Source organism: Opisthocomus hoazin, chromosome 4, assembly GCF_030867145.1.
Source record: "Opisthocomus hoazin isolate bOpiHoa1 chromosome 4, bOpiHoa1.hap1, whole genome shotgun sequence".
Lineage (NCBI taxonomy): Eukaryota > Metazoa > Chordata > Aves > Opisthocomiformes > Opisthocomidae > Opisthocomus > Opisthocomus hoazin.
The window spans coordinates 5878895-5904277 of record NC_134417.1 but is presented as its reverse complement, the minus strand read 5'-3'; the positions used below and the strand labels follow the sequence as shown (position 1 = coordinate 5904277).

General features: G+C 59.9%; 3 protein-coding genes across 3 annotated transcripts; 2 read left to right on the top strand and 1 right to left on the bottom strand.

Moving 5' to 3' along the window:
- Nucleotides 1–7218: 7218 nt before the first annotated feature.
- CFAP410 (cilia and flagella associated protein 410) lies at nt 7219–13388 on the top strand. Its single transcript, XM_075417706.1, has 7 exons — nt 7219–7320; nt 7449–7467; nt 8084–8130; nt 8914–9143; nt 9725–9896; nt 10525–10618; nt 11728–13388. The coding sequence occupies exons 1-7, from the start codon at nt 7244–7246 to the stop codon at nt 11851–11853; spliced, it is 765 nt and encodes a 254-aa protein (XP_075273821.1). The 5' UTR covers nt 7219–7243; the 3' UTR covers nt 11854–13388.
- Nucleotides 13389–15153: 1765 nt separating this feature from the next.
- Nucleotides 15154–21535, bottom strand: PFKL (phosphofructokinase, liver type). Its single transcript, XM_075417705.1, has 22 exons — nt 21409–21535; nt 20827–20900; nt 20644–20721; nt 20361–20550; nt 20016–20181; nt 19890–19934; nt 19685–19793; nt 19342–19437; nt 19145–19237; nt 18879–19004; nt 18711–18775; nt 18471–18534; nt 18236–18382; nt 18051–18121; nt 17854–17941; nt 17555–17707; nt 17231–17395; nt 16954–17015; nt 16475–16586; nt 16295–16394; nt 16079–16184; nt 15154–15976 (listed from the first exon to the last, which is right to left on the bottom strand). The coding sequence occupies exons 1-22, from the start codon at nt 21491–21493 to the stop codon at nt 15829–15831; spliced, it is 2343 nt and encodes a 780-aa protein (XP_075273820.1). The 5' UTR covers nt 21494–21535; the 3' UTR covers nt 15154–15828.
- A 1372-nt stretch (nt 21536–22907) lies between these two features.
- PROCR (protein C receptor) lies at nt 22908–25383 on the top strand. The gene is made up of 4 exons (XM_075417288.1): nt 22908–22992; nt 23110–23346; nt 24517–24783; nt 24867–25383. The coding sequence occupies exons 1-4, from the start codon at nt 22938–22940 to the stop codon at nt 24977–24979; spliced, it is 672 nt and encodes a 223-aa protein (XP_075273403.1). The 5' UTR covers nt 22908–22937; the 3' UTR covers nt 24980–25383.

The window sequence follows — 25383 nt, the reverse complement described above, 5'->3', positions numbered from 1 at the left end:
CTAGGGGTGAGGGCCTCTCTCAGCTCCCCTGTCCCAGCGGCGGCAGGCACCCCGACGCCCCTGAAAATGCTCTGAGCAGGAGAACAGTGTGTGAAGGAAAAGGGGCAGCCGAGAGAGCGCTCTGATCCTCTCTATTCATATTTAAACTTGGTTAATCAAGAGCTACCGAAGCAAAGCTACCCCTCAGCAACCGTCTGAGCCCACAGTTCTCAGCTGCTGCAGCAGTGACGCAGATGTGTGAGATGATCCCAAGCAGATTATCTCCCTGCTCTCAGAGGCACCCAGAGATGCAGCCCTTCCTTTCCCTTTGTGAGGGGAGCGGAACTGGATTTAAGAGATGTTTTCCGGTTTGCTTGGGCCGTTTCCAGCTTGCATTTCTACAACGTGGATATGCATTCGTGGGACTCCTGACCGTGTTCTCCACAGCCGTATTCCTGGCAGATTTTATAAAAACCGCTTGTGCAGTTAAAGTAGCAGTCTCACACATGCCATGTCATCTTCAGGTGCAATTAATTCCTTCAGAAGAGATCCCTCAAAATCTACAAACAGCTCAGGTTCGTGCAGTCTGGTTTCAGAGCACGCTTAGGCACGACTCTGGTTCAATCAGTGACTGTCCTCTCTGTGCTCATTTCCATCTGCTCTTTCAGCGGCAAGGTGAGCCGGCGCTCAAGGAAAAAGATTATTCTTAGCAGGACTGGTTCTCCGACCCCCTTCCAGCAAAGAGCCGCACAAGTGCTTGGTCTGGCACAGTTCTGGGCAGCACACAGCCAGGAAGAGGGGGTGCAATGAGATGGTGGTGGGAGCTCACACCCGCGCTGCCATTGAAAAGCTGTTTGAGAAACTGGACCGTCACCCTTGGCAGCAGAGCTGGCTAACACCAGTTCACTAATTATTTTTGAGCTGGCTCGTACCCCAATGTGGTTTCTGTGTGCTCCAGTGAGCGTGTTGGCGTGCCGTGCAGGGCGGTGCGGGGGCAAGAAGGGGTGGAGGGGGAGCAGGGAGCTGTCAGGTTGGCTCTGCAGCTGCAGACATGTTGGAATCAGAGTGCGCCACCGAAAAAAACATCTTTTCATAATTTTCAGAAGTGCGGGTTTTTTTAATAGGCTGCAATTCAGTAAGCAAATGCCAAAGAATTAGCAATCCCCGAGTGAGCATTGCTATTTGCCTTTTACATCATAAAGATCTATTTGTCAAAACAATCATTTTTCCTCATCTTGCATTACTCATGGGAGTGGATTTTTCCTTTACTCGAATTGCATGTGATATCTGTTAGTCATTCGGAGCTGATCATAAGCGGTTCATCCTTGCTCAGCAGCCTGCAACAGCACAGGATAAAAATGTTTCATTTTTCGACATGTTTTACAAGAGCTATTGCATTTGTGTTGTGCCCAGCATGTAGAAATTCCACTAGCATGTAATTCGCTAATTTGATACGACAGCTGATCAGGAACAGAAAAATACTGATAAAACATATTAAACATATCAGGTGACTTTTGTTCCATCAATCCCAGAAAGAAACTATGCTGGTGGATTTATTAAAAAATACTCAAATGCGCTTGAAATCAGGAATTCAAGTGACTTCCGCCTTTGTTTTTTCCATTTTTTCCTTTGGTCTATTATCTGTTGAAAAAAACCCTGAAAAATTAACACCCAAAGGTCAATCTTGATTAGCACGGCTAAGGCTAACGCTAACAGCAGCAGGCCAAACAGCACCGACCCCTCCACTGCAGCAGCAGCGGGACCTATGGATAGACTTCAGTCCTTTGCCCAGCTGGGGAAAAGCTGAAAGGTTACCACCACGAGATGATTTTGAAGCAGCAAGAGCAGCCCAGTCTGCTTGGGAGACCAGAGCAGTGCAGGCATAAGCCACTCTGCTCCACTCGGGATCAGTTTTGGGGATTATACATTACTGCTGGACAGAGTGAAAGTGCTGTCTGGGAGCTATTACAGCAGCTCCTTGCCACAAAACAGTGTTTTCTGCTCAGGACTTTTCACTTGCTCTTTGTTCTTAATCAGTAATCTTCATTAAAAGGTTCTTAATGGTCACTTAATCTTTGTTCTTCCGTGACACTGACCTCCTAATGGGGGATGCGAGGAAGGAATAGGATTCAGAGCAGGCTGCAAGGAACATTTTTGCTGCAAAGTGGCGTTGTCCTTGGCAGATCCGGGTGGAGAAGGCAGTGCTGGTTAAGCTCCCTTTACCTCTTTCTACCTCCTTGTGCTCTTCTCCAGATCCTTTTTAAAATGTAATTTAAAAATCTACTGGATTTGCTACTTGGCTGCAACTTCAAAATCTAGAGTATTATGTGTAATTACAGCTGTAGTGCTGGTGCTGTGATCCACGTGCGTCTGCAACAATCAATAAACCTTTTTGAAGGATTTTTCCACTTTTTTTCCTTTCCTCTCTCCCCCAATACCCGTTACTTTGTTCACCTCCCTTCCCGTAAGTTGACTGCAGTAGGTTCACTACGGCTTCTGCTGTGTTTTGGCTCCCTTTGCTCTGCTTCACTAATTCTGTGGAGTTTTTTCTTCAGAAAAGAGGAAGACGAGGGAGCTTTCTGGCCTGCCTCGCATCTAATGTTCTGCTCTTTTTGCAGGTTTTTTGCTCCTTTTACAAGGGAGAGACCTATCATCCTAAGCCCTCCAGGTTCTTTCCTGTGAATCTCACAGCATCGCACGCTCTGCATAAAGAAGCGTAATATTTTACATTGATTATATGCAAATCAGCAGGATCCCAATTCCCATGTAAATATATTCATACGATGAGTATTATTGACAAAAGGTACTGATAATAGCGGTGTCTACAGAGCACTGCGAGCAGTGGAAATTATTTCTTATTTTGGCATTGCAGCTGTAACCAGGGACCAGCTCTGCTGACATGGCAAAGCACTCAAATCCGGGCTGCAGCAGCATGGCGATGCTGCCGTGCCATTTCTGTCTTGGTATAACGACAGCGTGTAAAACAAAAGAAAGAAATGCCGACAGAGCTCTGGCACGGGAGTGAGGAGGAGTCTGGAGAAAGATGTCTTCCACATACCCAGTGGCCTTTGCCTCTTCACTCGTCCTTTTGTAGTCCACACAGTAAATTGAATACTTGTTCTACCCAGCTGGCTATGAGGACAGCAAGCTGCTCCAATGAGATTAGCTTTTAATAATACAGCAATTTGCTATATGAATAACTTGCCAGTTCTTGATTTAATGCTTTCTATGTTTTAGTCTGCTTGACATGACAGGGTTGTAATTTTAAGCTATTGTTTATTGAAGTGGCCTGGTTTGATTTCCTTTTACTGTGGATGGCTGTCTTAAGAATTCCTATTTGTTGGGTTAGACGGGTCTTGGCTGTCATGAAATCCCTCGCCCTGGCCCGACCACGGGACCTATGCGATGTCCCAGGGTGGCTGCAGGAGCACGTGCCGTGGTGTCCGTATAGCTCTCCAGTGAAACAGTGCTAGGGCTGGTGTGATCATACGGGAAAATCTCTGCTGCTCCTCCCTTTTGTAGGTAGCAGGAGCTTTCCTGGAAGCCCTCTCCAAAGCTCTTTTCCAGAATTTCTGTTGAAGCTCCTCTGTTGACTGGGCACAACTGGCGCCCCAGGAGCGCTCATCTTCTTCACTGGCTCTGGCAGGGCCTTGTAGACACTGGTGTTCCTCCTGCCTGGCTTCTCAGAGCGGCTGAAGGGGGTGCTTCCCAAAGAGAAACCCGAGCCTCTGACAGAGCCTGCGTGGGTCTATGGTGACATGTCTGCCTCCATGATGACCAGATTTTTTTTATTATCTCTTACCAAACCACGGCGCTTCCTGCCAACATCCAAACAGTGATCCCATCCAGTGTTGCTGAGCCCGGAGCAGTGACAGTTGCACAGAAGCAATGTCCTGTGGGTGGAATAGCTGCTGGAGGGCTGCCACGAGCAGAGCATCTTCTGAACCACAACATGCTCAAGCTTGCCATGACGCTAAACTACGTTGGAGCAGTTACAGGAACAACTTGCCGGCCAGAGACAACTGCTGAGACGTCCTCAAACACGTGGGGTTTTCCCAAGAACAACCCCAGTAACTGCCCTTCCCTGCCACCCACCACGCAGGAGGGGAGGGAGCAGAGCCCACCTCCAGGAGTGCTGACCACCTCTCCCGTGATACCAGGAAGATGAAACAGGTTCTCTGAATGCCTCCCCCAAATCCATCCTGCTCCTTCTACCCCATTTAGCAGATCTTCCTGACCAGGATGGTGCTTGGTAGGGATCAACTTCTGGGCTACATAAACCTGCTGTCAGCAGATATCACTGTTACCATGTGGGGTTGCACCATGAGAGGTGGATCTGGTTGCCCTCCCTGTAGCTGCCTGCTGCCAAGACTCGAGAGGAGCGTGTCCGCACAGGCAGTGCCATCTGCACAGGGGTGTTAATGAGCACCGCCGTGGCCACCGGAGGAAGTAACCGCTGATACCCCATCAGTGATGGTGGTGACAAGCATGAAGGTGCTGATCCTGGCAGCAACGATGACACTCAGGATTACTACCAGCAGCACTTCTTGTCGTCGTCATCAGTGGCAGCTCCCAGCTCCCTCAAATTCCCTTTGCTGTGACTCACACACCAACAGCAATCCCACAGCACGTCCAGGGAAGGTTCGGTTTAGAAGCCAGCATGCTCAGGGGTTCAAGCACCTCTTTCTGAAGCTGCTGTGGGTGTTTGAGAGCCTGCATGGAGGAATCATGGGTCACAGCAAAAGCAGCTGGTCAGAAATGAGAGATTTTCTGAAATGAGAAAATACATATAAGGATTATGTGAACAAAATGGCTTTCCTGGACTCTCCACAAAGCAATTAAACGAAGAAGAGAATGTGTGGCTACCACGTAGTGCAGCCCAAACTGAAGATACTCTAGATAAGAGCCCAAGGGTACGAAATTTTTTTAGCTATCTTGCTCATGAGACAATCTGAGAGCCTGGGGAACTTGTGTTGGGGAGGTCCAATCTCCGCACCGGAGCCTTGGAAGATCTGTTGGGTGACCCTGCAGGGCTGCGAGCGGGAGGGGGACATGCCAGGGACTGTAGGTGGTCCTATGCAACCTCCCAAGACCGTGTGGTCCCAAACCTCAGCGGTTCTTTTGTTCTTCTCTCCAGGCTGCTACTTTAACGCACTTTAATATCTATATACACTATTACGCTCTCACCTTTTTAAAAGACCAGGGAGGGGGTTTGCCTGAGATTGTTATTGATACTACTTGCAATCTTGAACTGGGGATTAAAATTGATTTTATTCAATTAACCTGAACAAAACAATCTTTTGTGCATATTTCAGTTGCAGGAGCGGTGTCAGAGCAGACTGAGGAGGATGTATATGTTTACACTGACTGAACTGTACTTTTGTCAGCAGGATGAGTAAGAAAAATCTCTCTGTGGCACCTAGAGAAGATTCCTTAATCTACTTAGCCGGTTTCAGGGCCAGGCTTCGATGCCAACAGTGCAGCAAACCATGCCTGGGGCTGGGATTGCTCAGCCGGACAGCTGAAAGCGTGCTTGGGTGTGTCCATGTTCCACTGAAAGTGAAAACAGCCCGGGCTTTGGACAACGAAAGCACAGCAAAGCCGTGTACCTCCCGCGACGCCGAGGATTCGGATCCTCCAGCTGCCTTCACCGAGCCACGGCCCACGCGGCCAAATCCCGCGTCTCAGCAGCCACCTCGCGCCAGCTGGCCCGCGAACAGCTGCGCGCAGAAAAGTCAAGAACTCCCAAAATTCCTTCAGCCGCCTCCAAGTGCTTGTCCACCCCGCTCTGAAAACCTCAGCGCGACACCTGCGCTCTGGCCTCCCAGCCCCAGGGCCCGGCTTGCTGTCCGGGGGTGTGACGGCAGCCCAATGCTGAGAGACAGAGACAAGAAAATGCGGAGGGGTGCTCTGCCTAACCCACTTATCCCACATTTTTCCTAAAAAATGCATGCCCGTCGATCCCAATAAATGCATCTCTTGGCCCTTCGCTTACCCAAAAACCACCAGCGTGAACAACTAAATAACCGCCAGCGCCCATCCTGCGGTTGTTTCTGTTGCCGGGCAAAGTGGAAACATGCAGAAGAAAACTTAGGGAACTCTGCATTAACCCCTTCTTTTGGGCTGCACCTGCGCTCGCCACCGGCTCCTCCAGGCCTTGCCATCCGCACCGCCGCCGCCACGTCTTAACCCCCGCAGCCGCCGAGCTGACAACACGGGGGCCTCAGCCCGGGGCGTGACGGAGGAGGACTGGCCTAGGGCTCCCGCTGCACTCAGCGGTGCTGCCTGTGTCTTAATACATAAGGCAGTGTAGAAATATGTATAAAGATACATTTTATTTATGCACACTTCACAGATGTGTACCTATCTATCTTCATAGATATGTACCTACCCAGAATCACAGAATCACAGAATGGTGGGGGCTGGAAGGGACCTCTGTGGGTCACCCAGTCCAACCCCCCACAGAAGCAGGGTCATCTACAGCAGGCTGCACAGGACCTTGTCCAGGCGTGTCTTGAATATCTCCAGAGAAGGAGACTCCACAACCTCCCTGGGCAGCCTGTGCCAGGGCTCCGTCACCCTCAGAGGGAAGAAGTTCTTCCTCGTGTTCAGCTGGAACTTCCTGTGCTTCCGTTTGTGCCCATTGCCCCTTGTCCTGTCACTGGGCACCACTGAACAGAGTCTGGCCCCATCCTCCTGACACCCACCCTGCAGATATTTGTAAGCATATATTAGGTACGCTCACACGTAACGCTGGATATAAATACATAGAATCATAGGTTGGAAAAGACCTCTAAGATCATCAAGTCCAACCATGCGCCCAACACCACCATGCCTGCTAAACCATATCCTGAAGTGCCACATCTACACGTTTTTTGAACACCTTTAGGGATGGTGACTCCATCACTGCCCTGGGCAGCCTGTTCCAATGCCTGACCACTCTTTCAGTAAATAAATTTTTCCTAATATCCAATCTAAACCTCCCCTGACCCGGCTTGCGGCCATTGCCTCTCGTCCTACCGCTAGTTACCTGGGAGAGGAGACCCACCCCCACCTCACTACACCCTCCTCTCAGGTAGCTGTAGAGAGCAGTAAGGTCCCCCCTCAGCCTCCTCCAGACTAAACAGCCCCGGCTCCCTCAGCCGCTCCTCCTGCCGCCGGTCCCCGCCTCACGGCCCGCCCTCCCCGGCGGGGGAACGCCCCGCGGCCCGCCGGTCCCGGTGCCGGTGCCCGCCCCGGCCGGGAGGAGCCTGCGCGGCCCGCCATGAGGCTGACGCGGGTGGCCGTGCTGGCGCGGGCCAAGGCTGCCGCGCTCGACGGCGTCCGCCGCCTCAACTGCTGGTGGGCGGCGGCAGGGGGGCGGCCCGGGGCCGGGGGGGGTCGGACGGGCGGGCCCAAGTAGCTGCGGGGGGCGCGGGCGGGTCGTGCCGCGCCCCGCTCCCGGTGACCCCCCCGCTCTTCTCCCGCAGGGGCAGCCGCCTGACGGACGTGAGTACCGCGCAGCCCCGCCGCCAGCGAGGAGGGACCCCCCCCCCGCCCCGCCGCCATGGTCCGGCCCGCCGGGGGGAAGCCTGCGCCCGGGCCGGCAGCCGCAGCGGGGAGGGGATGGGGCTGGCGGGGAGGGCGCGGGCCGGGGTTGGGGCCGGCGGGCGAGCGGCGGGGCTTGTCGGGAGCGATCAGCACCTCATGCGGAAAAATAAAAAAAGAAAAGCGGAGGAGGGTTGCTGTTGTTCCCGGAGGGCGCCTGGAAAATTCCTCTCCCAGGCCCTGCGCGGAGCCCTGGAGAGCGGAGCCTCGTCCGGTCGGGACCCGCTGGAGGGGGTCCCGCTGGATGGGGCCGGCCGGGGCAGCGGGGGTCCCTGCGTGCAGGCTGCGGGGCTGCCGGAGCACCGGTGCGATGACGGCTGGCGACTGGGTTCCCGCTCCCGAGCTGCTGCCTGCGCCGGCCGCGAGCCTCTGCGGTGGTGTTAAGCCTGGGTCAGACTGAAGCAAACCCGAATTCCTGTTCTTGCCTTTATCTGGCTTGGTGGTGGTGTAAACTGCTTCGTGTTTGTGTTTGGTTTTCTGGGAGCGCAACTTACTGTTTCTGTCTCTCCCTGCCCAGATATCGATATGCCGGGATTTGCCCAACATCGAGGTGATCACGTTCAGGTGAATGTCAGGCTGCTGGCCTCGGAGAGGGCCGGGGAAATCGCCTTGCTCACGGGGCTGCAGCCTGGCCCTCGGTTTCTCACCACCTTCCTGCGGTTGTGTGTCTGAGCTGCCAGGCTCTTCGCGCCCGATTTCTCAAGCGGCAGAGATGCGGAAAAGATTTCTTGTCTGCTAGCTCCTCTGCACCTTTCCCTTTGCTACTTGAGAAAATAATCCTGGTTTCAAGAAGTGTCAAAACCTCCTAGGAATGTTGCTCCCTAAGTCCTATTCCGTAGTTCAGATGGGATCTTCTGGGCCTCTGTGTAGGGCCAGTTTGCAGAAAGCTTCTTGAAATCCTGCTTGGATCTCAAAAAGCTTTTGGTTTCTGTAAGCTTCCCCCCAGCACACCCGTCCTTCACCTGTCCCGGGGATCCCGTGGAGCCTATGCTGTCTGCCGATTGGAGCTGTTTAGCTTGAAAGTCTTACATGGGTTCTCCTTCAGTGAGTGTGAGAAGCTGCTACAGAACAGGGTGCGAGTGTCGTGGGTGTTTGGGGGAAGCAGAAGCTGTTTGTCATGCTTAGCAGAGAGGAGAGCCTGCTTTTTGAATTCTTTCTTCTGTTTAAAAAGATAAAGTGCTATAAACCCTAGGCCCCTGAACGTCCCTTGCTGTGCTGTGCCGGGGTGAGGCTCCTCAGTGAAGCCGTTGCAGGAAAGGGGGCTGGAGATCCGCTGTGCTCCTGCCTGAACAGTGCAGCGAGGGAGGGGTGGGCTCGCTGGGCTCTGATCCCGTGATCTCTCGTCAGCGTGAATGGCATCTCAGACCTCGAGCCGCTGAATCAGTGCCAGAATCTGAGCGAACTCTATCTGAGGAAGAACAACATTACAAGCCTAAATGAGCTCTTCTACCTCAAAAACCTACCCCGGCTGAGGGTCTTGTGGCTGTCTGAAAATCCCTGTTGTGGGTCGGACCCCCACCGCTACCGAATGACCGTGCTGCGTAACCTGCCCAGCCTGCAGAAGCTTGATAACCAAGGTGGGTGTTCGCAGGTAAAAAAACAGCCCCGAGCCATGGCCGTGGTCAACTGGAAACCGGTGCCGTGCTGGTTCCTCTCGCTGAGGCCTCCTCTGACTCTTCCTTGAGCCAGGATGTGTTAGAGGTTGAGTGTCCCCTCTGGCAGATCCACCTTTCCTAAGCTGTTTTCTCCCTTCCCTTCCCTGCAGTGCCAGAGTTAATGCTAGCTGAGAGCCTCATTATAGCTGAGACAGTACCACTAATAAGAGTTTTTTCAGAGCTCTCTCCTTTGCTGTGGCAAAACAGATTCTGTAATTGGATCTGCTGCTGTAAAAAAATGAGAAGCTTTTCCGTCTGGTAGCAGTAATTTGGTGGCTTTTGGAGCCTTCTCTAGAGACAAGAAATGGGAAGGCATGCTTGCATCCCTCCCTGATACCTTTCCCACTTCCAGAGACTGGTGACAGCTGCTGGCGTTCTCCTGTGCCACCTTTATTGCAGCAGGAGAATGAAAGCAAAAGACTGGTACAAGGGACAATCTTTGGACCAAACCCCCACGGTTTAGCTCTGCAGCAGCAGTACATGCCCCGTTTTGGCTTTTGCAGCTGTGACAGAGGAAGAACTGTCCCAGGCCCTGGTAGATGGCGAGGAGATCACGGCCCCACCAGCCAGGAGGAGCGCGAAGGACAGCTGCCCCGAGTCCACTGAATCCAGTGCTGCTGAATCCACAACGGAGACCGAGAGCGAACTGCTGAACTTCAGTCTGGAGGAGACAAAGTGAGGACTTGCTTGTGAGCTGTTGGGATTTCTGGGCTGAACTTGCGTGTAGCATGAAGGGACCCTGCCAGCCAGCCCTGACGTTCCATGGGCCAGGCCTGCAGCTGGTGTGAACTCCCGTCTTCCAGTCACCACGGTGGAGCTGTGCTGGCTTAATAGCACTCGTGGGTCTGGTTCTGTATCTGCAGAACAGGCTCTGCTGTAGGTGGGTGCTTACTCTCAGGTGGCAGCTGCACGTGCAGACAGAGATGGATCCTCTCTGAAGCGTGAGCTCCAGTCCGCTCCTGCTTAGCTCCGCGTCCGCGACGCGCTGTGGCGTGTGCTGTTCAAGTGTTACACGGTCTGCGGTCCCAGCTAGCATCGGGCGTGGGAATGTGTCATCCCCAGGGGAGCTGGGAGCAGAGTCCTTGTGGCAGCGTGCTCGTTTATATTTTATAGCTGTGAGGCTCTTGCTACGTGTGGGAGTTTCACTTGGGGTGCTGTGGTCTGTAGGCAGTGGTGATGAGTGAATAGACGTGCCTGGAGTCCTTCAGCCAGATACTTCTTGCATGGTTGCCCCTGATTAGAAAGGATTAGAAGGTTCTGCCAGCTGGTCGTAATAACGCTTGCTCTTCCTCCCCTTCTTTAGCAAAATTCGAGAGGAGCTTGGTATGAAGCCTGTTCCCAGGGATAAGTTTTCCTCCTTCTCACCTCGAGAGTCAGACTGCAGCCGAAAGAAGAGAGTGAGTACCTTTAAAGACCAAATTGCTTTTCATCTTTAAGATGTCATGAGACGTAAAGAAAGCCCGATGGGGCTTGTCCTCTTGATCTGTCTGCACACGAGCTCATGGGTGTCCCTCCGCTGGGGCTGTCTGAAGAACACGTGGTAGTAGCTGGGCGGCGGGTGAAATGCAGCCGGCAGACTGTTCACCTGGCAGACAGGAGACTGCTGGATTGACGGTTTAGTGGTTCCTCAGAACCCTCCATGGTGTAGCCTTGGATGAACCTCATGGATCTTGGCTCTTCAGCTGAGAGCTGATGTCTGCTGGGCTCGGTGCCGTCACTTCAGTCGGCACGGGAAGGCCAGAGTGGGGTCTAGATCACATTCTGCTTCGTTCTTAGTTGCCTGCAATCTCTCTTACGTTCCTGTGTTGAGCATACTGGAGTGTATTGCTTTGCAGCAGCATGAGAGCTACCTGGCCTTCGGGCAAGGAAAACATTAAAGAAGGGGAAGTGGCCACAGGTTGCAGCTGGGGACGTTCAGGTTGGATGTGAGGGAAAAGATTTTTCCCTAGAAGGACAGTTACGTAAGAGAGGCTGCACAGTCCCTCCCTGGAGTTTTCCAAGACGTCGTTTGACAGAGCCGTGGCCTGGTGTTGGCAGTAGTCCTGCACTGGTGGGAGGCTGGGCTGGGGACACTCAAGGGTTCCTTCCAGCTCCTGCTTTCCCGATTCTGCAAGCTCATCTTATTCCTCAGATCAGAGGGTTCCTGTCCTTTCCCATCCTACACACGGTCACGCTGGAGAGAGAGGGTGGCTGCTCCTGACTGCGCCTTTCCTGGCAGAAGGCGGCTGGGAGGGCGGCCGGGAGCCAGGGGCGTGTGGGCAGTCTGCGAGGGACTGGGCGGACGGGTTTGTCCTGCGTTCCAGTTAGCTTCGTCACGGCGGTCTCTGCCCATGGTTGCTCCGGGGGCTTGGCTGCTCTGTCCCTGCAGCTGCAGGTGGCTGTTGCAAACTGCTGCTGGGAGTGGTGGTGGGGTTCCTAGAAAGAGCAGCTCTTTGAAAATCAAGTGTCCTTGTCCGGGCTGGCATTAATGTCCTTGTATAAAGCGGGGTCTGTCCTGTCCCGACAGAACAACGTCCTGAATGCCATCCTGCTTCTCGTGAAGGAGCTGGACGCGGAGGGTCTGGAGATCATCCAGCAGACGGTGGGGAGGAGGCTCCAGGCCTGTCGGAAGAAGGAGCTGCAGGAGGAGTGACTGTGCCTGTCCCAAACCTCCCTGGAGCACCAGCCAGCCCCAGACCCGCAGCGCCGTTCTGCCCGCACGTGCCTGGCTCCAGCCAAAGCCCCGGCGTTTCCCGCTGCGCTTCCCCTGCGGAGGGGCTGGGACGGGGGGCTGCCGGCTGCCCCTGTAGCTCCTGGCATCCCCTCGGCTCTGTACATCGCCCTGGGGCTGGCAGCACCTCGTCCGGCTCTCGGGAGCATTCCTGCTCACGTAGCAGGCTCCGTTAACGTTTTTATCTCAGTGTTGCTGGGGCAGCTGCAGGGGAATCAGCAAAAGTGAGCAGGGCTGCAGTGAGAAGTGCTGCTGTGCTGCGTGATCGAAGGGGGATGGCAAAGCCTGCTGACGGCTAGAAAGGTCGCTGCTCGTCGGTGGCTGGCTGCCAGACTAACCCTCGGCTGCCCCTGGTTGGGTGTAGCAGCAGTTTCTACTGCGAAGATTTGGTTTTGTGAAGTCTGACAGGGAGCCACTGCCTGAAACGATCACCAGGAACCGTCTGGTGCAGATTGTGAAGGTCAAGGTCAAATTCTTAATTTATCTTCAGCCCCTGACTACTTCTGGTCCTCGCTAGCGCATGCAGCGTCTGACTTGGTGGTCGGGCAGCCCAAAGAAAAGCTCAGCGCAGTCTAGGTGAAGCAGAAATTACTCTCTCCTAGATCCTGAACGCTCAGCTGTATTCTCACCCCCACATGCCCCTGCAGGCATTAGAGCAGCTTAAGGAAACTTAACCTTGGAGTAAAAAGCCCCTGTGCGCTTTGCAGTTAGGAGAAAACAAGCCAAGCGTCACGGCCCGGTTTGCACGGGCATCAGGGGTGGCGTTATCTCTTTAACTGAAAAAGCTGCATTTACCAGGATTTTATAGAGCCCTTACAAGGTCTCAGTTTGCGTTTGACGTACCAAATAAAACCAGTTATCCCTCTAGGGCACGTAAGTTGCGGCCGGGGTTCAGCGAACACAGTGAGAACAACTGACTGCGGGCACGGCTCCATTACGTCTGGGTCAGGGCTTGCATTGTGGGCCCTGTGGAGCAGGAGGAGGCCCGCGGGCCCCTGCGCCTTCCCGCCTCGCTGGGCCCGTGGAATGGCTCGCCCACTCCCCGTGCCGCGGTGCGGCGCCGAGCTGCTGCGGGGCTGCCGTGCCACGGCACTGTGCTGTTTGGGAACCTCCTGGCAAGGCCACTGAGTGCAGGCAGTGAAAGGGACGGTGAGCAGAGCTGAGCCGGGCAGCGTGGCCTTTCCATGTCCCCCCTCCCTGTGTCCCCTGACCTGTGGCCTTTCTGTGTCCCCCCTCCTGTTTGTACAGGTGCCTGAGCCCCCCGGTCCCAGGTCGCGCTGCCGGGAAGGACCGCTACTCGGGGACCGTGACAGCCTTGTGTCCATAAGTTTGTTTACTTGACCTTGGTGGGAGGGGGCACAATTTGTCCCTCATCACTTGGTTGAAGAGTGCCGATGCCTTAAACTCTTCCAGTGACCTAGTTCTTGCCTTTTGCATTAAACCCAGCTGCATTGAAATGGCCAGTGTGATTTATGACACACCAGACTTTGCCTGACAGCCAGGGCCCGAGAGACTTACCCATCATCTTCTTTGCGTCTTGCCCCTGTGCTGAGGGCAAGTCTTCTCCCAGGCTGTCTCGAGAGCTTGCTCGGTGGCAGAAGTCGTGCCTGTCCGCGTCGGGGAGCTGCCGTTTGGGTGTGCCGGAATCGCCCAGCTCTGCTGGGAGGAGGGTGATCAAAGCAAGCGTCATCATTTGTCAGCGGGACTCGATTGCGGTGAAGGTGGTTAATGGAGCAATCGCTGTGGCTGGAGGCTGCTCTGGCACAGTTCCTCCCCTCTCTGCTGGAGAAGCTGGGCTGTTAATCCCCAACGGCACGACGGTCCCTGAGGAGAGCTTGACGCCTACGTGCCGTTCTCGTCATACTTGGCCGGTGCCGGTGCTCCTGCTGCCAGGCAAGCTGCCCCTGGTGCTCCGGACTGCTCCGTGCCGGCTGACCCCGCAGCGTCCCACTCGCTCTCGGCACCGGCCGGGGGGAGCTGGCCCCTTCGGCTCATCCCTCTTCGCTCTGGGGACCTGGCAGCCTGCCTTCCGCTGCAAGATGCTCGTGGCGTTGTGCTCTGCCCGCTCTTTGGGGAAGAAAAACGCGTGCCGGCGAGGAGCCGAACGCCCGAGGCCTGCCTGCTGCGCCCGGGCATGAGGTTCCACCCTGGCTACGGTTCCACGTCGGGGCTTTTCAGCGTGACCTGCGCTCGCCCTGACCTGCCTCGGCAGGGGACATGGAGCGGTGAGGGCAGGCGGAAGATGCCAGTGGCTGGCTGCCTGCGGGTGCAGATCCAGAGCAGCTCGCGTTCAAAGCATCCTCGGGGACTCTCGGAGGCCGACGGTGAGGCAGGCGTGCGGGACCGCTGCGGCGCAGGGGTCCGTGGCTGATAGGAGATCCTTCAAAGCAGCACATGGGACGGTGGAAGAGCCCATTTCCCGCCCACCGCCTTCCCAGCGTTGGGATGAGCAGCCAGGTCTCTGCCTGGGGTCCCCAGAGCAGATAGCTCGCCCTGGAATAGCAGCAATGCCGCCTCCATCAGCAAGGCTGCTATTCATCTACATGTCCAGCTCTGGCAGGGAAGACACAATAATCATCATCTTCCTCCAGAGCCTAAAACAAGTAACATGGCCAGCTAGGGGAAAAGCACTGAAATCAAGGGGGATTTGTCACTTGGGGACAACTCCACAGGGAGGAAAAAAATCACGTTCGACCCAGAAGACCGTGATGCGTCCCAGTGCTGGCGATGTCCCAGGGGCTGGAGCCGTCAGCCGAAAGCCCCGGGAGGAACGCGGCCTGGGAAAGGGGCTGCACGCAGCCGTCTGGCATCGGCCGAGCGCGGCGGAGCTCAGCCAAGCCCCAGCGCTGCACGCGGGAGCCGGCACGCTTGGCAGCCGCCCTGAGAAACTGCCTTAACAAACACACACATCGCCTTGATAAATCGCCTCGGCGCCTTCTTTGAAGGTGGGAACCAAAACAAGGGAGAAGCAATTTTTCTGCAGGATTGCGAAGTCCGCCCGCGGAGGGATGCTGACCTTGCACCCGGCCAGGGAGAAGCTGCCCGCGGTCCCACTCTCCCAGGCTTTGACGACGCACGAAGCAGGGAAACATCCTGGCCTGCCATTAATCCGGCTCCGGCAAACCGGCCGGCTTTGCTCATCCCCACCCTAACCCCAGGTCTCGCTCCCCGTTCCTCCCCGCGGGGACTCGGCGTGCAGTGACCACTCTCCAGCGAGGCAGGTTTGGCTCCAGCGGGTTTTATCTCAGGAGGAGGAGAGCAGCGCCGCGAACGGTACAAGATTTGGGGGGGGGTCACAGAGCAGCGGTGAGATGATGGGCACGGCCCCTTCGGTGGCACCCGGGGCCACGCGGTGACGGTCGCAGCCAAGCATCATGCAGGGTGGCCGGGGAAGAGGGGCTTGCCAGGACCGGTGCTCTGTGCTGAGCCCTCGAGACACCCCACCGGGCAAACGCCACGGGAGGACGGGGCTTCGCCGGGGCAGCCGAAAGCCCCCGGGACCAGCCCCTACCCGCTCCGGGACGGCACCGCATCCTCCTCAGCTCCCCTCCCGCACGCAGGGCAGGCGACTAAAAGCAGCAGCTGGCTCAGTAAGGAATCAAGATGCCCCACAATTAAATAACAGGAATAAACTATTAAGAGATGATTAAGGGTCAGGGCTGTGCAGCTGGGCTCTAGCAACACTGCTTTTCTGCATCTGCACAGGGACCAGACCCCGGACCAGTGATTTCAGGCAGGATTGTGCCGGTCTGGGAGCCGGGACCAGGCTCTGCCTGCTTTAAGGGGTCGGTGGCAAAGCTACAGGGCTACTGAGAACACGGGGGGACCTGGTGCTCCCCGAGCAGCACGTGGTGATGGGGAGGGCGCGGAGGGGGGCTACAGCTCGGGCTGCCGGGACTAGAAGCCCTTCTCGATGCTGAGCGTGCGGCGGGTGACGTGCTCCATCGTCCCCGAGATGTACTCGGTCAGGCTGATCTGGTAGTTGGCCAGCATCTTCAGCATCAGCCGCAGGTTCAGCCACCACTGCTCCTGGGGCAGCCTGTGCCTGCACGGGGGGGACATGTGGCTCTCAAGCGACCCTGGGGACGACCTGGGAAGGTCCCCCTGGGAGCTGGAGAACCACTGGGGTGTGGGGACGGGGACTTACTCGAAATCAGTGACTTTTTTGAGCTCCGTCACGGGGCTGAAGGCCACCACCTTCTTCCTGAGCCCGATCACGCAGGCAGAGTCGCCCGAGTTGGCAAACACGCGCCCTGGGAGGGGGGACACAGCCGACCGTGGCCACCTCGCCTGGGGCAGCAGGGGCTGCCCGGTGCCACCAGCCTCCCCCTGCCCCACCACGGCCCCCCAGCCCTCGGCTCACCCTTGCGGTAGACCTCCTGCAGCTTCTCCGACATCCACAGCACCGCCTTCACTCCCAGCTTGGTCCCATAGTTGCGGTCAAAGGGGGTCGGGGCTCCCCCCTGGGGACAAGGAAATGGCGATGTCAAGCCCGCCCAACTCTTGGGGACAGCGGTGGCCCGTGTGGCCCTGTCCCCCGTACCTGCTGGAGGTGGCCCAGAACGTTAATCCTGCAGTCGAAGATGCCTTTGCCCTCGGAGGAGTAGAGGTTGTAGAGGAACTCGGTGGTGTAGTGCTCGTGGCACTTCTCATTACTGGGGGAGCAGAGGGAAGGCATTGGGGGGGCTGCTCCTTACTCTGGCATCCCCAGGGAGTCCCTCCATGCTCTCCTAAGCACCTTTTTTTTTTTGGCTGTTTTGTTCTCCCTGAGGCCCAGAGCCCCAGCCCACCTCCCCAGCAGGACCCTGCGGCCGGGGTGGGGACGGCAGCGGAAGCACCCAGCACAGGGCTGTCCCCCGGGCCGAGCGTGGCATCCCCAGGCAGGACGCCGTGCGCCCGCCCTGCCAAACCCCGCTGCGCCCGGGCACCCCTCTCCGGCTGCGGCAAGAGCTCAGCTCCGGCCTCACTCCCCGCCACGGGGCTGGGTTCTTCAGCAAGCGTCCCCGGGGGTCCCCAGCTCACCGCAGCACCAGCCCTCTCTGGATATCCGTCTTCATTTTGTCGGTCAAGTGCTCCACGTTGGCCTGCAAGATGAACGCCGGGATGCTGGCAGCTACCCGGGGTCCCTCTGGTCCTTTCATTCGGACCCAAGTGCCACCAGCGTCAACCCAGCAGCTTTGTGGGGCTTGGCCACGCTCCTCCAAATCCTGCCCCGCCCCAGAGCCCTCTCTTTCCTGGTTTTCCTTCTTATTTTACTCAAACAACGCTGCCAGAAAGCAGCCCCCCCTGCCCCGCTCACCTTCAGGTCGTGGATGGTGAAGGGATCTTCGTAGACGTAAGCCGCGTCGGCGCCCACCGCGATGCCGGTGACGGTCGACAGGTACCCGCAGTAGCCCCCCATCGTCTCCACGATGAAGACGCGGCGCTTGGTGCCCGAGGCCGACTGCTTGATGCGGTCGCAGCTCTGCGCCGGGAGAAAGTGTGTGGGTGTGTATGGGGGTGGTCACACCAGGAAAACCCATCTTTGCTGCCCGGGACGCGATGCTGGTTCATTCCCACGTGTCATCCCGAAACATGGCGGAGCGGGACGGCCCCGTGAGCTGCCCCCTGCCCTGTCCCGCACCTCCATGGCTGCGTTGACGGCCGTGTCCGAGCCCAAGCTGAAGTCGGTCCCGGGCACGTTGTTGCTGATGGTGGCGGGGATGACGCACATGATGATGCAGAGCTCCTCGTACTGCCCGCGGGCCTCCACCAGCTGCAGCACCCCCTCGTACGCCTGCAAGCAGCCCAGGGCTGGGGACGTGCGGGCTCTGGGGCCGGATCCGCATCCCAGCAGGGACGGCCCGGGGTGTCCGCACCGCCTGGGATGCCGACAGCCCACCCTGGCCCCTGCCGAAAAGGGGCTGAGGATCTTCCCCGCACCTCGAAGCCCCCAATGACCAGCAGCCCCTGGATGTTGAATTTCCGCACGTTCTCCACGATCTTTTCCATGCAGGTCTTGGGCAGCGTCCTGCGGCGGGGAAGGGGAGCAGAGAGCGTGGGGTGAGGGCAGGGGGTCCCTGCAAGCCCCAGGGACAGCGGCGTCCGCTCTGCTCCCCCCCCCCCGGGGCTGTGCTTACCGCTTGGTGCCCAGCATGGACCCGCCGCGTCCCAGCCATCCCGCCACGTCGTGCCAGCCCACCTCGCGGATCTGCAACCAGCAGCGCTCAGTTTCGGGGTGGGGGAGCGCCCCGCCACCCCCGTCCGAGCCCCAGACCTGTCCCCCTGGGAAACCCACGGCACCCGGGCTCGCCGTTCCCCTTACCTGCCCCTTGGCCAAGCCCTCGAAGCCGTCGCTCACCACGTAGACGGTGTGTCCCCGGCAGATGCCGATCCGCACGGCCGACCTGACGGCCGCGTTCATGCCGGCGGCGGGGGCACCCACGTTCAGGATGGCCAGGCTGAAGGGGCTCTGCGGGACCGGGGGTGGGGTCGGCATGTCGGTGCGTGTCCCCAGGGCAGGGAGATGGCGTCCCCTGCCCCTCCCCACCCCTCCTCACCTTCTCCTGCGCCGGCTTCTGGTGTGCCAGCAGCTTATAGATGTTCCAGTTGTTCTCAAAGCTCCTGCAAGGACACGGCAGCGTGGCCCCGGGGTGCTCCTGGACCCCAGGGAGCATGGCGGCGACCCTCCCCGGCTGCAGGAGCCACTGGTTTCCCCCCAGAAAGAAGCCCCCATCCCAGCACGTCCTTCTGGCCTCGCGCTATGGATGCCTTCCCCCATCCTGGTCCCCGCTCCTCACCTCCCACGGAGCTGGATGGCCTCCTCGAACCTCTTCTCATCCATGGCCTTCTGCACATCCTTTGTCTTCGCAGGGGGAGAGACACAGCGCCGTGACCCCCACGCTCACGGGGAGGGGAGTGGGACCCCCGCCCCGCGGGCTGGCGTGCCCGGTCCCCGCCGTACTCACCACCTGGACGCACTCCATGAGCGGCAGCCGCACCGACTGGTTCCCCGAGAGGCTGACCACGCAGGCCGGGGTGTCCGGCGTGGCTTCCAGCAGCGCCATCACCGCCTCCATCCCCATCTTGCTGCTCTGCAGAGGGGACGGGGCGCCCACCGCTGCGTGACGCCAGGGCCACCCGGGTGAGACGCTCCCCTCGGCTCGCGTGGGGACACCCCTCCAGGCTCGGAAACCATGCGGTTTCTGCAGGGTGACCCCCTGCCCGGACCTACCAGCACCCGGTCAAAGGCTGACGGGGTCCCTCCGCGCTGCACGTGGCCGAGGACGGTGACCCTGGTGTCAAAGCCCAAGCGTCGCACCACCAGCTGCAGAGCAGAGAGGACGTCACGCCGGGGACCCGCCGGTCACCGCGGGTGCCGGAGCGGGTGCCGGAGCGGGTGCCGGAGCGGGTGCCGGAGCGGGCGCTTACGTCCTTCACGTAGTTGGAGGAGATGGGTTTGCCGCTGCGGTCAATGGCCCCCTCGGCGATGATGATGATGTTGAGCCGCGACCCTCTGCTGCGCGTCTGGCGCGAAGGGGAGGAAAATGGCCGCCGCGGCTTAGCCGGAACTCACCGGCAGCCGAGCCCCGAGCATCCTTTGCGCCCACCGGCCACAGCCCCGAGGGCGGCTCGGGTTGGGGCGGCCAAGCGAGGCCCGGCAGGCGAGGGCTGGCTTTGCGCTCGGCTGAGTGCCCCGTTTCACAGGGACAATGGCGGCAGCTCCCGAAGCTTCGCCGGGGCCGCGGGAAGCTCCCCCCAGCTCCTGGCTCACCTCCCCCAGCCTCTCGCACATGAGGTCCTCCCAGCCGTCCTCCGGAGGGGACTCGGGGATGAAGAGCCAGTCGGCGCCCGAGGCCAAGCCGGACACCAGCGCCAGGTACCTGGGGGGGGGGGACAGGGACACGGTGGTGGCAGCGCCAGCCCCAAAACATGGCAACCCGTCCCACCGATGGGCTTCCCCGCCCGGGAGGGCTTACCCGCAGTGGCGGCCCATCACCTCCAGCACGAACGTCCGCTGGTGGCTGCAAGGACACGGGTGGGAGAAGGAGGGTGGGCGCGATGCCCCCAGGGCGGGCCGGCCCCCGGCCCCCCAGCCCGCTCACCTCTGCGCCGTGGTGGTGATGGCGTCGATCACCTCCATGATGCGGTGCAGCGCTGAGTCAGTGCCGATGGTCATGTCGGTGCCGCAGAAGTCGTTGTCGATGGAGCCCACCAGCCCCACGATGTTCAGGCGGCAGTTCTGCCGCGCCACCTCCTCGCTGATCTGCCCTGCGGGGGGTTATGCCCGCGCCACCCGTTATTTTAGGGCTGTTCCCACCCGGCATCGGCCCGGATCCCGCAGAGCCCTCCCCGGGGGTCCCAGCGATGGGGCGGACCTCTGGCCCTCAACACCCCTTGAATGCTTCTGCGACTCCAGGCAGGGATTTTGGGGAGAGGGGTTCACCCACCGTCCTGGAGCAGCTCCTCCAGCAGCCCACCCCACTCGGAGCGGAAGATGTCGGCGCCCGTCAGGCTGCCGTCCCCGCCGATGACGCAGAGGTTGGTGATGCCGTGCTCCACCAGGTTACGGGCGGCCCGCAGCCGGCCGGCGCGGGTGGTGAAGGCTTTGCAGCGGGCGCTGCCGATCACCGTCCCCCCCTGGAGAGATAAAGGGGTGAGACGCAGCTCGTCGCGCAGATTTGGGGGGCGGGTGGGTTTCGGGGGTCCACCGGCCCCGCCGGTGAGCCTCACCAGCTGGATGATGTTGGAGACGCTGAGCCAGTTGGCTTGCTTGATGTTGTCTCCCCCCTCCACCAGCCCCTCGTAGCCCTGCGGAGAAGCGGAGGGCGGAGGTGAGGGGTGCCCTGGCACGGGGCAGGGGGGGTCGGTTCCCCCCCACCCGTGGCAGGGAGCAGCGGGGGGGTGTACCCCAACCTCGTAGATGAGGAAGACCTTGGCTCCCACGTAGATCCCCATGCGGGTGACGGCGCGGACGGCGGCGTTCATCCCTGGAAAGGCAAGACGTGAGTGTGGGGGGAGCACCGAGGGACCCCACGGGGGACCGGATCCCATAGGTGACCTCGCGGGGGAGGGTGGGGGGACACACGACCCACGCAGGCAGAGACCGGGGAAACTCGGTGCACGGGTGGGTGCTGCGGATGAGCGACCGCCCCGGAGCGAGACGTGTCAGGAACAGCCGCTTCTCCCCGGGTGGGGGGGTCCGCCGTGACACCCGCAACGCGGGGGGGTCCTCCGTGACCCCCCCCCCCCGGAGGGTTCTCGATGCGGGTGGTGAAACGCCGCGGGTGGGAGGCACCGGCCGCTTCCCGGTGGGGGAAAACGGGATGGGGGGGGGTCCCCGCTCCCCCCCCCCCCCGCCCCGTTTGCCCGGGGAGCAGCGTGGGCCGGGTGCCCCGCGGACTGCGGCCCCGCGGGGCCGGGCGGACACGGACACGCAGGGCCCACGGGGCCGGGCCGAGCCCCCCCCGCCGCCCCCGCTCCTCCCGCCGCTCCCACCTTGCGCGTCCCCGCCGCTGGTGAGGACGGCGATGGCCATGCCGGCCCCCGCCATCCGCAGCCGCTCCAGCTCCGCCGCCGCCATCTCTGCGCTCCCGGCACCGGCGCCGCCGGCCACGCCCCCGCCCCGCCGCCCGCCGCGACACGCCCCCTCGCCGCGAGGCCACGCCCACCGCCCGCTGCGACACGCCCCCCGCCTGGAGGCCACGCCCCCCTCACCCCGCGACACGCCCCTCTCCGCACCCGCGGCGCGCCATGTCGCGCCATGGCGGGCCGTACAGTGCCGTACCGAGCCATGCAGGGCCATACCAAGCCACACAGGGCCATATCGAGCCATGCAGGGCCATACCGTGCCATATAGCATGGTACTGAGCCATGCAGGGCCATAATGAGCCATACAGGCCATACCAAGCCATACCGAGCCATACAGGGCCATACTGTGCCATATAGTGCCGGACCAAGCCATACAGGGCCATACAGGTCCATACTGAGCCATGCAGGTCCATACTGAGCCATACAGGGCCATACCGTGCCATATAGCGCTGTACTGAGCCATACAGGGCCATACTGAGCCACACAGGGCCATACTGTGCCATATAGCGCCGTACCAAGCCATACAGGGCTATACCGAGCCATACAGGGCTATACCAAGCCATACAGGGCCATACGGTGCCATATAGCACGGTACCGAGCCATACAGGGCCATACCGAGCCATGCAGGGCCATACCATGCCATACAGCGCTGTACCGAGCCATACAGGGCCATACTGTGCCGTACCATGCCATGGCAGGCGGTGCGGTGCCGGTATCTGTCGCCCCAGGCTGCGCCACGCCATGCTGGCGGGACGAGCTGGATATTTCAGTAGAAAACATATCTTTTAAAGATTTTAATCTAGAATTATTTTAGGTGAATGTAAAAATCAAGCATACAGAGCTAGCCTGTCCAGGGTTTTCTTGGTCTCCCACCCAGCCTGTTCCAGGGGCTTGCAGGGATGCTGCATCCCGGGGCTCGCACCCCTTTGGGGATAGGGGTCTCATCGTGCCAGCGCTCGCTGGGAGCACCGGCGCTGGGCGTGTGCCCCGATGGGTGCAGCGTGGTGCTGCGAGGCTGCTCCCCTCCATTCCTACCTTCTCCTGGAGTGGTCCGCACTGCTGTCTCCCCGCTGGCCTCCCGCAGTGCCTGGGGGGAGCGGGGACGGGGCCTCTGCCCAGCCAATGATAGGGAAACTGAGGCAGGTGCTGGCTACTCGCTCCCCCGCCGGCTGGAGCGGTGCCGTACGCCCTCACAGGCCTTGGGGTCAGCTGAGAGCCTGTCCCACCTCACCATCGCCAGTCGCTGCAGGGCTGGGCACCCCATGTCCGGCAGGGAAGGGGTGCGGGTGGCTCGGGCTAAGGAAATGGGAGAGACCTGGCCGGACTCCCACTCTCCTCCTCCCGCAGCCCCACCTCCCCGGTCCAGCTTAACTCCCCGCCAGGCCAGCGCTGGGGCCACCATTCCCGTCCGTCCCCATCCTGTCCCTGTCCACACGATGCTCCCGTTGCTGCTGCTCTGTGGGGCCCTGGGCTGCGGGGCGGACCAGGCGGGTAAGGCAAGGAGACGGTGGCGGTGGGGTTGGAGAGGCTTGGGGTTGGCACGGGGGGGACACGCACGGCTTATGGGGAGGTGACGGCGCGGTGGGTGATGTCCGGCGTCTCTTGCAGCCCCGTTCACCTTCACCATGCTGCAACGGACCCGCGTCTCCAAAGGCAGCTCCGTCTTTTGGGGGAACGCCAGCCTGGATGGGCAGCTCAGCCATCTCCTGGAAGGGTTTAATGTCACCCAGGTGCTGCCGCTGGAGCCCCCGGACGCCTGGGCCAGGCGGCAGGAGGACGTGACCACCTACTTGCTCTACTTCAGGCAGCTGGTGAAGCTCTTCAGCAAGGAGAGGCCCATCAACTGTAAGTGGTACCCGGGGGGGCACAGGGACGGGTCCCACGGGGGAAGGGGAGCCCCCCCTGCACTGCCTGGGCACCACGACAGCTCAGTGGGCAAAGGGATGGGGACATGGCCATGTGCAAAACCTCGCTCTAGGCAAAAGGAGCCCTTCTGCGGAGCTGGGAATTTCTTACCCGGAGCCCACCTCGGGAACAGGGCGATGCTCAACCTCCCGCTGCCCCTTGGCAGAAGGGCTGGGGGCTGCAGCGTGCAGGGGTGGTGGGGTGGAGGCACCCTACTTGTACCCTGGCTGCATAACCCCTGCACTCTGCCTGCACCCTGCCTGCACCCTGCCTGCACCCTGCCTGCATCCCCCCTGCATCCTCCCTGCATCCTGCCTGTGGCTCACCTGCACCCTGCTTGTATCCCCCCTGCATCCCGCCTACACCCTGCCTGCACCTTGGCTACATCCCCCCTGCACCCTGCTTGTATCCCCCCTGCACCCCGCCTGCATCCCTGCCTGCACCCTGCCTGCATCCCCCCTGCATCCCCCCTGCACCCTGCCTGTGGCTCACCTGCACCCTGCTTGTATCCCCCCTGCATCCCCCTGCATCCTGCCTGCACCCCACCTGCACCCCGCCTGCATCCCTGCCTGCACCCTGCCTGCACCCTGCCTGCACGCTGCCCGCACCCCACATCCTCCGCGGCAGGCATGGGACGCTGACGGCCATCGTTTCGTGTTCCCGCCTGCGTAGCTCTGCAAGCCCACCTGAGCTCTGATGTTCCTGCCCAGAGTGTGTTTTACCTTCGTTTCCTTTGTTACCCCCGAACCAGTTTTTTTCTTTACTGGCCCTTGGGGAGCACTTTCTCACCTCGGGGTCCCTGGCGTGAGCCCCACGCGTCCCCTCGCCCCTCAGCACCGCATCCTTCCGTGAGAGCGATGGGCGTCTCACTCTGCACTGGAAAACCTCCTGTTTCTATAAAACCGAAGCTGTGCTCCGCGCAGAGAAGGAAGGGAAAAGTCAGCACGGCTGCCCAGCCGTAGGAAAAGTCACTGCTGAAGCTGAACCGAGTGAAAGCAAAGCTGGGGGGGGGTCGGGCGGCGCAGGGCTGCTGCCTGGCAAACTCAATGCACAGCTTGGTGCTGGCGACTGCAGTGGGTTCACCCTGACCCCCTCCCTCTGTCCCCGCAGACACCCAGAGCCTGTGCTGCCGCCTGGGCTGCCGCCTCTTCCCCAACGGCACGGCCCACAGCTTCTACGAGGTGACCCTCAACGGGACGGCTTTCCTCAGCTTCCACGTCCCCAACGCCACCTGGGAGCGGCGCTGGCCCGGCGCGGACGCCGTGGCCACCTTTGCCGAGCGGGAGCTGATGAAGTACCCCAAGACCACCCGGGACCTCCAGCATTTCCTCAACACCACCTGCGTCGGCATCCTGCGGGCTCGGAGCGCCGCGACGGGTCTGTGCCGGGGCTGGGGGGGGACACGGTGGCACGGTGGGGGTGACCGCAGTTGTCACCTCCATCCCTCTTGCCTCTTGCAGGAAAACAGAGCAGCCGGTCGCACGCCCCACTGGTGCTGGGCCTGATCCTGGGGACCTTCGCCTTGCTGGGCATGGCCGTGGGGATCTTCCTGTGCACGGGAGGGAGCTGCTAGCGGAGCTGGGAGCCGTCCCACGTCACCCTGTGGAGGCTGGGGACAGACCTGCTGTCACCCCATGGAGGCAGGGAACCGAGCCTGCACCCTGCGAGCGATGCAGCCTCCCAGCACCACAGGCTTTGCTCCCACAGGACACCGGTGGCTTTCCTGCCCGGTCCCCGCTGGGCTGACCCACCAGCAGCAGCACCCTGCCCTGGGGACGGTCCCCACGCCGGGCTGGCGAGATGCACTGAGACTTCACGCAGAAATACGCTTGGCACGGATGGAAGAAATGGTGGTGGGGAAGTGGCAGGAGAAACAGCCAAGAAAGGGTTAAAAGGATGGCACTGAAACCCTCATTTATCCCTGTTCCTGGGGATAAATGCCCGGGAGGGAGGATGTCACACCTTTGTGACACTGCT

Bases quoted from the DNA above. Each gene is read 5' to 3' on its own strand.
- PFKL (XM_075417705.1), bottom strand. From the start codon at position 21,493: ATGGCGGCGGCGGAGCTGGAGCGGCTGCGGATGGCGGGGGCCGGCATG. The intron at 19,005-19,144 runs GTAGGTCCGGGC...TCCCCTCTGCAG, and splicing joins CAGCCTTTGACCGGGTGCTG to AGCAGCAAGATGGGGATGGA. The intron at 17,708-17,853 runs GTGCGGGGAAGA...GGCTGCTTGCAG, and splicing joins TGGTCATTGGGGGCTTCGAG to GCGTACGAGGGGGTGCTGCA.
- CFAP410 (XM_075417706.1), top strand. From the start codon at position 7,244: ATGAGGCTGACGCGGGTGGCCGTGCTGGCGCGGGCCAAGGCTGCCGCG. The intron at 9,144-9,724 runs GTGGGTGTTCGC...TGGCTTTTGCAG, and splicing joins GCAGAAGCTTGATAACCAAG to CTGTGACAGAGGAAGAACTG. The intron at 10,619-11,727 runs GTGAGTACCTTT...CTGTCCCGACAG, and splicing joins ACTGCAGCCGAAAGAAGAGA to AACAACGTCCTGAATGCCAT.
- PROCR (XM_075417288.1), top strand. From the start codon at position 22,938: ATGCTCCCGTTGCTGCTGCTCTGTGGGGCCCTGGGCTGCGGGGCGGAC. The intron at 22,993-23,109 runs GTAAGGCAAGGA...CGTCTCTTGCAG, and splicing joins CTGCGGGGCGGACCAGGCGG to CCCCGTTCACCTTCACCATG. The intron at 24,784-24,866 runs GTCTGTGCCGGG...TGCCTCTTGCAG, and splicing joins GGCTCGGAGCGCCGCGACGG to GAAAACAGAGCAGCCGGTCG.